The sequence below is a fragment of the Melanostigma gelatinosum genome (assembly GCF_949748355.1).
Source record: "Melanostigma gelatinosum genome assembly, chromosome: 23".
In the NCBI taxonomy this organism is placed as follows: Eukaryota; Metazoa; Chordata; class Actinopteri; order Perciformes; family Zoarcidae; genus Melanostigma; species Melanostigma gelatinosum.
Window position 1 is genome coordinate 3750379 of NC_136656.1, and position 8730 is coordinate 3759108.

The 8730-nt window shown below is 45.3% G+C and overlaps 1 protein-coding gene across 4 annotated transcripts; it reads left to right on the forward strand.

Moving 5' to 3' along the window:
• The first annotated feature begins 103 nt into the window (after nucleotides 1-103).
• Nucleotides 104-8146, forward strand: tox4b (TOX high mobility group box family member 4 b). Of its 4 annotated transcripts, none has more exons than XM_079295020.1 (10): nucleotides 104-211; nucleotides 2253-2321; nucleotides 3248-3298; nucleotides 4298-4585; nucleotides 4661-4921; nucleotides 5120-5428; nucleotides 5592-5672; nucleotides 5850-6515; nucleotides 6614-6771; nucleotides 7020-8146. In XM_079295020.1, exons 1-10 carry the CDS (start codon nucleotides 206-208, stop codon nucleotides 7075-7077), a joined length of 1947 nt encoding a protein of 648 aa, XP_079151146.1. In that variant the 5' UTR covers nucleotides 104-205; the 3' UTR covers nucleotides 7078-8146. The 4 variants fall into 4 exon arrangements, with proteins under 4 accessions (XP_079151146.1, XP_079151147.1, XP_079151144.1 ...); XM_079295018.1 differs by lacking the exon at nucleotides 104-211 and adding an exon at nucleotides 1560-2011; XM_079295021.1 differs by lacking the exon at nucleotides 3248-3298.
• Nucleotides 8147-8730: the final 584 nt, after the last annotated feature.

Below are 8730 nucleotides of genomic sequence, written 5' to 3' on the forward strand. Positions count from 1 at the left end.
ATGGTCATTGCGGTTGAAAGAGAGATTCTAAATTAACTTTATTCTGGAATAAATTATTTCTTCTACGTGATGACGCCGCTTCCTGTCGTACAATCAGGAAGCCGGTGCCGCTGTTCTGATATTTGAGGAAATCAATTCTGGGCGAAGTTCACTTGCAAAAAGTGGGATAAAAAAACAAAACATAAATCAGATTTCGGGTGTGAGAATGGAGGTAAGAGTAGTTGGTATTAGAAACGTTTGACTTAATAAAAAATAATCACCTTTTGTCTTCATACGTGATGATCAATTCTAACACGATCTTTTGGTTTTCTTGTCGCGAGCGCATCAGCCCGGACATGTTTAATTCTTTATTTTACATAATTCATTCGTCATTTTATTGATGGAAGACTTTATAAATAATTTGTTCGTGACATAATATTGTGTCTAATGCTTGTTAAAGCTGCAATAATCAACTAGCAAAGTTAACTCATTTTGTCGGTCGGATTAAAATCGGTAAGAACAGAATGACAGGCGGCTTCCTGTCGTAGCTTTCAAAATAAAAGCAGGAATCATAAATGGGTTATGCGGTGACCAAAACATATTTGGGACACCCGTGTTTTTTTTGGGGATCCCCATTACACTTCACGGGGTCCAATATCCACAGTCAAAAAATATGTCGCTCAAAATATATATATATATATATATGTTTTTATTGTATTATTTACTTGTTTTTAAAGCAAACATCTATGATTTTATATATAAGCCTGTTAGATCAAGGTATCGAAAAAGGTTGCGAGAAAGTTGTTGTATACTTAGACATTTTACAACCAAAAAATTAACTAATAATTTTAATTGAGTCTCAAAACTCAAATCTATTAGAATTTCTGCAGAATACCGCAGCTTGTTGTCAACATATTAAAGAACATCTGTGATAAATCCAGTGATAATCTGTATTATTTCCTAACTTTTGAGTCGATAGAGAGTAGAGAAGTCTTGTATATATAAATAAAATCTAACATAAAATAAGAGAATCCTTTATTAGTCCCGCAGTGGGGAAATGTACAGGATTACAGCAGAATAGTGGATAGTACAAACAAGAGACATAGTAAAAACAAGATCAAAACAAGTATTATAAATAAGTAATAAACAGTAAAGAATATTAACTCAGTAAAAAATCCAAAGAGGCTATTGTTAACGGTCAAAAGAAATATTAAATCTGCTATGTGCACTGTAACAGAGAATAGTTAAAACAAATGCTCAATATCTCGTCTACTGAGTCCCCTAATGGGTTTATCCGACCACACATATTTCACTATAATTCTGTCTTGTGGGTATTGTAATGTATTTAATTGTATTGTTTTAAAATAAATAGTAAAATGGGTTGAATTAAAAAAACATAAAAACCAAGTTAGCAACCTATTTTTTATTTTGAAATCATCATTCAACATCCGGCGTGATCCCTTTTCCCCGTTAATTCTCTCCACGATCCGCCGCTCTGGATCCATTGAGCAGCCTGGCCCGGGCCAACACTAAGCAGAGCCGATCCTGCTCTGCGTTCCTCTCTCCCTGTCAGACACCTTTGAAACGACCATTCTCTCGTGCTCCAGACCATCTCGAGCGGCTTTAAAACAGTCTGTCCGTTAAATGTAACGCCACGTCAGCCGTGTCCGCGAGCTGCGTCCGCTGGTTGAATTGTCACGTTTGGGGACCGACGGACAAAAGAGGCTTGAAGTGAGGAGTGCTGCAGCCTTGCGTCAAAGCCAGCTAAAGCTAAACCGTGGTAGGACAGATCAGCACGACAGACGGGCAACAGCCACGTTACCCGTCGGCAGCTAACGTAGCCAGACAGACAGGCTATTTTTGGCCCGGTTGCTGTAAGACGGGGGCCTCATAAGCTATAACATATGAGGTCCAGTTGAAAAAGATGGACCTGAATTTTTATTCGGATTTAACGGACGGTACCGGGCAGCACGACGGTGACCCGGAGTTCCTGGATCCGCAGTCCTTCAATGGGTTTGACACTGACACCAAGGTGACTCTATCTTTATGAATGGGTCCACACGTCATTCACACAAACAAACGGACACAATGTTCTTTAATCTAACTCACTAATAGGTGTCGTGAACGCACCGCAAGTGTTCTTTTCTTGATTGGTTATAACACATCCTTGTGTGTTTTAATGTCCAAAAAAGAGGATGGAGTCTGGTTTTGGAGAATCCTTTGAAATCAATAATCTTGATTTTATTCCTAACTTGTGTATCTTAATGTTTCAGTTCCCTGGAGGCAGTGACAACTACCTGACTATCTCTGGGTCCGGCCATCCCTTCCTCTCCTCCTCAGAGGTAGGCGTCCTTCACATCTGGATTTATAGGGCCCTGGATGTCTCTCTGACGGGCTTTTGTTTATCGCTATGGAGCCACACAGCTGTGGACACATGTTTCGGGTTAAAATCAAGCAGAATCACACCCATTCATTACCGTACATAAGAGTCACAGAGCTAAAGCTGCTTTTCATGTCATAGCAGAGTAATAGAGTTTCAGCCTCTGGTTCCCAACCTTTGTGACGCCTTATACATCAAATCTATAGCTACATGTGTCGATGAGTTGTGACCGGTTCAACCAAAAGATTGATTCTTACTTTTTCGATTTTATTTGATTCATTTATAGAGGCCTGAAGGGGTCAAACTGTCCTGTAATTCACAAGAAAAACAGCCCAAATGTGTCACAAAAAGTCAGCTTTTTGGAGGATCCAGACCCCCATGATGGATTTAATTAACTATAAATGGGTCGCGATGTGAAATGAGTCAGGATGTGAAGTTTTAGCTTGCTCAATTTGTACAATTTGAACCAAATTGATCCAAAGATCCTGTATTAGATATATATTAAATGGTCTTAAGTAAACTTAAATATATTAAGTGGAAACCGGTGACAAATTCCATGTATGCGTAAGCACACATGGCCAATAAAGCCGATTCTGATTCTGATTCAGGGTTTAAATAGATCACAAGTTGTTTATGTTTTAGGAAAAATGGTCGCTTAGCTCTGTGACTTGCATGTAGTCAACCACACCACAACCAAGCCTAACCTCAACGATCTCTAACTTAATCAACAAATTATATTTCGTAGCATGTCAACCATGTTAATAATAGATTTTTATCTTGTGCGAGTCCTACACAACAAGGTTATGAATGACTTAACGTCAGCGCCGTGAGTAACGTAAACAAACATTTGTAATCAACGTGCATCACTGACATACTCGCATCTTTTAGTGTCCCACTAAACCCATTGACCTCTTCAACCTCGCGGGATCTGCCGGTGGAGTATGAATCATTTATAAATACTTTATATTTCACTACCCCCTTCCTGCTTAAATCCAGACTTTTTTTGCTTTCTTTTTAAAACAATGCTGTCATTTAGGAAACAAGCTTTTAATAAGAGGCTATTTTATCATCAGAACAGATAGAAATGTTACAAAAAGAGGGATGAAAGTCTCCAAATAATACAGATAACAGAGCCAAACAGTTCAACCAGGTTAGAGAGCATTTTCCAGGCATGGCATACATCTTAACACCTGTAATATTTCAATCATCAGCATTTCTCACTCTCGGCTGGTCACCTGACAGCACACTTATTTGTATTATTGCATGATCAAATTGCCTTCTTCTAGCTTCACTGTGATCCTGGATGACTGGTGTCACCGAGCTGCTCCTCTACTGGCTAAACTAACTCAGGGGTTTTCCTATCCAGCTATGAGAGTTCCCATGATGCAACATCATCAATATGCAACAATACTTCATAAGGCACGAGATGAAACGGGGACGATTCGTTTGATAACCAGTTATTAAAAAGTAAGGCTAAAAGCAATAAGTGTGGCCATTTCTAAACCCTTTTATCTTTGTTATAATTAGTAACAAGTAAGTAAAGAGCCAGCTGATGTGATTCTTTATTACTTGTCACTTTATTGTACACTCGGTATGTTTGTCCCTCTCAGGATCCTGTAGGAATATAATGAAATCTACTTTAGTTGAAAGAGAGCCAGCTGACCCACTAATCTCTCTTTGTGCCGCACTTTCTCCTCCGCTGACTCAAACACTTTCTGACACACACAGTATTTTGGAGATGTGTCAGTTTTCAAGTATGTCTTTAAATTAACTTTTGTCCAAACTCTGTTTGCCGTAATGACTGACGTTCTTCTCCCAACTTTCTCGTGTGTCTCTTTCTTTCCATATTGTTGTTTCCTCCTCTCCACCACAGTTTCTCACAAACCTGTTTTCTCTTCCCTCCACTCTTCTTCTTCTTCTCCTTCTTCTCCGCTCCAGACGTTCCACACTCCCAGCCTCGGCGATGAGGAGTTCGAGATCCCCCCCATCTCGCTGGATCCAGACTCGGCGCTCACCGTGTCGGACGTGGTGTCCCATTTCGGGGGGCTGTCGGACACGGGCCCCTCCGACAGCGTGGTGGTGCCCGGGAACGCCGTGGTGGAAGGGGACGACCCCTCGTTCGCCTCCACCTTCGTCAACGCCCCCTCGCAGGGACTGGAGCACCTGAGCCTGGGAGTCATCAGCCAGTCGGGAGGCAGCGCTCTGCTGGGCTCGTCGCTGGGCATGGTGAGCAGACGTCTGAGCTGTTACCTCGGTGCCAAACATCAGGCGAACTCGCTCACGTTTCATTCCCGTCCCCAGGATCTCGGCCACCCCATCGGCTCTCAGTTCAGCAGCTCGTCCCCGGTGACCATCGACGTCCCGCTGGGCGACATGAGCCAGGGCCTGCTGGGGTCCAGCCAGCTGACCACCATCGACCAGTCCGAGCTCAGCGCTCAGCTGGGGCTCGGCCTGGGGGGCGGGAACATGCTGCAGGGGCCCCAGTCGCCCGACAACCCTCTGTCGGCCACGGCGTCGCCCACCAGCTCGCTCCAGGACGACGACATGGACGACTTCAGAAGGGTGAGTTTTAAAACCTCAACGTTCTTACACCACGACACAGTCCTAATGAAGCCAAGAGAGTTATTATTCTAATTTTATATTTGATAAAAACGGAACAGTAATTTGGTGTTTCTTGTCACGTAAGCAGTTTTTTAAAAAGAAAACCATTTTGAAATGTATTCTCTACTCTAACATGCCGTCCCCGTCCCCTCCCATCAGAGCGTCCTGGTGGAGTCTCCGGTCTCTCTGGCCGTCTCCCCCGGAGTCATCTCCCTCGACCCCTCCCTGTCCGCCCCCCTGCTCTCCTTCCCCACCACCAGCATCTCGCCAGCCGCCGGGCGGAAAGGAGCGAAGAGGTGGAAGACTAAGAAAGACCCCAACGAGCCCCAGAAACCCGTGTCGGCCTACGCCTTGTTCTTCAGGGACACGCAGGCGGCCATTAAGGGACAAAACCCCAACGCCACGTTCGGAGAGGTGTCGAAGATCGTGGCCTCCATGTGGGACAGCCTGGGGGAGGAGCAGAAACAGGTGAGAGGAAACCCTCGACACTTTAGGAATGTGCATTTCATAGTCCATTCATTGATCGGGTAGATTGAGCTCAGCTTGAAGGAAATGTCTGTCAAAGTATCTTCTCGTAGGCTCAATAACGTCCTAATGTCAGTGCGTGATGTATAATATATATTTTTTGCAGGTTTACAAGAGGAAAAACGAAGCGGCTAAGAAGGATTACTTGAAGGCGCTGGCGGAGTACAGAGCCGGCCAGAGTTCTCAGGTGAGCAGCTGTGACACACTCTGTGTGCTTTACTGCGGTTTTTGTGGCGTTTCCTGTTTTAAAATATAAGCAAAATACATGCATGTACAGAATGCATCAAAACTCACTCTGAGCATCTTCCACATCTACATAATGAATGTTGTGTGTCTGTATTGTGTCCTACCGTCCTCTCTGTAGGCCCCCATCGAAGTCATGGACACCTCGCCGTCGCCTCCGTCGCCCCCACCTTCGGCCCTGGGTCCCGCCGTCATGGCCGCCCACGCCTCCACCCTCGCCGCCCGCTCCACCAGGTCGCAGCATTACAACCCCGAGGAGAACACCATCACCAACATCTGCACCTCCAACATCATCCTGGACCTGCCGCAGGTCACCACGCGCTCCCGCACCGGCGCCACCAAACCCCAACCGCCGCCGCCCGCCCCCGCCCTGCCGAACCTGCCCACCGTCGCCAAGATCATCATCAAGCAGATGCAGCTGCCCTCCGGCGGCATGACGGTCACGGCGACGGCCGCCGCCTCCTCGCCGCGCCAGCCGCCGCCGCTGCAGCAGATGCAGAGCACCTCTCTGCCGCCTCGGCTGCAGCAGATGGTGCACGCCCAGGCCCCGCCCCCTCTGCAGGCCAAGCCGCGAGGCGGAGGCGCGGCCGTCGCCGCCACGGCTCCGCCCCCGCTGCAGATCAAGGTCATCCAGTCGTCGCGGCAGGTGGATCCGAGAGCGGCGATGAGCGCGAAGTCGGCCGGCGGGGCGCCCACGTCGGCGTCCCCCGCGGGTCTGACGGTGGAGGTGGGACAGTCGGCCGACCTGGTGACGGGAGGAGAGGAAGTGGCGGAGGCAGAGGAAGGGGTGAGCTCAGCAACGCAGGCCTGAGCTGCACATTTGGACGGTTTGATGAACACCTTTTCAAATGTAAATCTGTCTTTGGGCTTGTTTTTGTCTCCCAGATGGAGGTTGAGGTGAACGTCGCCCCCGTCCCGAGTGTCACGACTCCCGCCGCCAGCCGTAACATCTGCGTGCGCGCCGGCTGCACGAGGCCCGCTGTGGAGTGCCAAGACTGGGACAAGGAGTACTGTAGCAACGAGTGTGTCGCCACACACTGCCGGTGTGTTCACCAGCAGCGTGCACATTAGGTTTCTATTATCAGTGTGTCGATAGAGTAGTGAGGTCCTGCCTGTTCAGCTGTGATGGACTGAGAAGCTTTAAATGGCTGTAAAAGAAAACAATAAATTAACCAACAATTAAACTAATAGTTTAACTCACACACGTAGTTCCACACTAACTGATAATCAAAACAAATTTGTCAGAAATTGACTTTAAGTGTCGTGAAAATAATTTTTTTCTGCTTCACAGAGATGTGTTCATGGCCTGGTGCGCCATCCGAGGGCAGAACTTCACCACCGTCACATAGGTGACGAGGACAGAGGAGAGTAACAAGGTGACGAGGACAGGAGAGTAACAAGGTGACATGAACAGAGGAGGGAAGGAACCACCAGGCTCAGGTGTCGGCACATAAACGCTCCGTTTTGTCGACGAGGCGGTCGCAGGAAAAGCATTTGAAAATCACTAAAATCGACACAAACGACTCTCCAGCAGGAGGAAAAACTCTGAATTATTTGGAAATACCGCAGCAGGAATGGCGGCTCACAGAGAGGACAGGTGGATGAATAATAAGACTGAAGAAAAAGGAGAAGAAGAAACTTCCAAGTGATCATCTATTGTGAATCTGAAATATGGGCTTGATAAAGAAAAAGAACATTTTATATGGACTTATGATGTTTTTAATTGTTTTGTGCAGGAAGGGGAATCATGAGTGTTCATTTTATTCAGTTAAAACACGTCACATGTCTTCGCTCTTCCCTTTACTGTCATACTGAGGCTCGAGTCATCTATGAAGCGTTTAATTGTTCTCTTCACTAATGTGATCAGGTGCTTCTTTTAAAGATGTAACGTACACACGAGCGACCACTGGGCAAAGCACAAACAATCCTAAAGGTAGTTTTGAGTCGTACAAAAAGGTAAAATGTTTGTGAGACGATGGGGGAAATGAATCTGCCGCAAGCCAAATGCAGTTTGTCACCTTTCTAAAGCACTTTAAACTACCACCATGCAAACAATTTTAACTCACACTTTGAAAACAGGTGCTAAGGTGCAGTCGAAAGATGACTCGTGTTCTCCTCTACCTGCTGTAACACCCCGCAACATAAGAGCTTTTAAAATATGTGCTGAAAGTATCGGAATGAAATGAAACGCACACCAGCTCTGACAACACTACTGTACGGGGAAATATGAAAAGCTTTACTTTTTAACACAATTGTTTAATTTAAGGAACTTTGCTTTCAGGTCTGTTGCAGAATAAAGGAAGGGAATGGTTGCTTCCAAAAAAAAAGATGAAATAATGCAGGGAACTGGTCTGGTTTGTTGTAGATATCCTGGAAATGTTTTTCATGGTGAAATAAAATATTTTATGTTTTAATATACATTTGGTGATGCACATTTTGGCCTCAGGATTATAGCTGGAGAGGCATTTATTTGAGTTATAGTACAGGTGATACAGGAACAGAAAATATATAGGAACACATATATGTATTTGTTATTTGTTTATGATATAACTTGCATGGAAGAAATCGTGTTTTACCACTGAATATTAGAAAAAAAACGACTTTTTAACACTTAAAAAAGCAACATTCTGCAATTAATATGGGAAAAGAATAAATAATAGTACGAAAAATAAAATAACATACCCCAAAAGCCAGAAAATAGTTGTAGCCCACGTGTGATTTGAACGCTGCAGTTTATATCGCGAGATTGACGTCAGTGGAAGCGTTTGATGACGATGGCGGGAAAACCCACCATGGCGGGAAAAAGCAGCGTAGTCAAGACAAGGCAGGGGGCGCTGCTGCGCTGCAAATAACATTTGAATGCGCCACAAAACCGACACAAAGTAGCAAAAACAGGAGGACAGGAACTCGCAAATAATTTAGACTTTTGTTCGTCTCCTTTTCACGTTTTATTTGATTGGAATCACACCAGGAGCTTCTGTTAGGCGCCATGATGGTTTTAA

Coding starts and splice junctions, on each gene's coding strand:
- tox4b (XM_079295018.1), top strand. CDS start 1,904: ATGGACCTGAATTTTTATTCGGATTTAACGGACGGTACCGGGCAGCAC. Junction 2,012..2,252: donor GGTTTGACACTGACACCAAG/GTGACTCTATCT, acceptor TTAATGTTTCAG/TTCCCTGGAGGCAGTGACAA. Junction 5,429..5,591: donor TGGGGGAGGAGCAGAAACAG/GTGAGAGGAAAC, acceptor TATTTTTTGCAG/GTTTACAAGAGGAAAAACGA.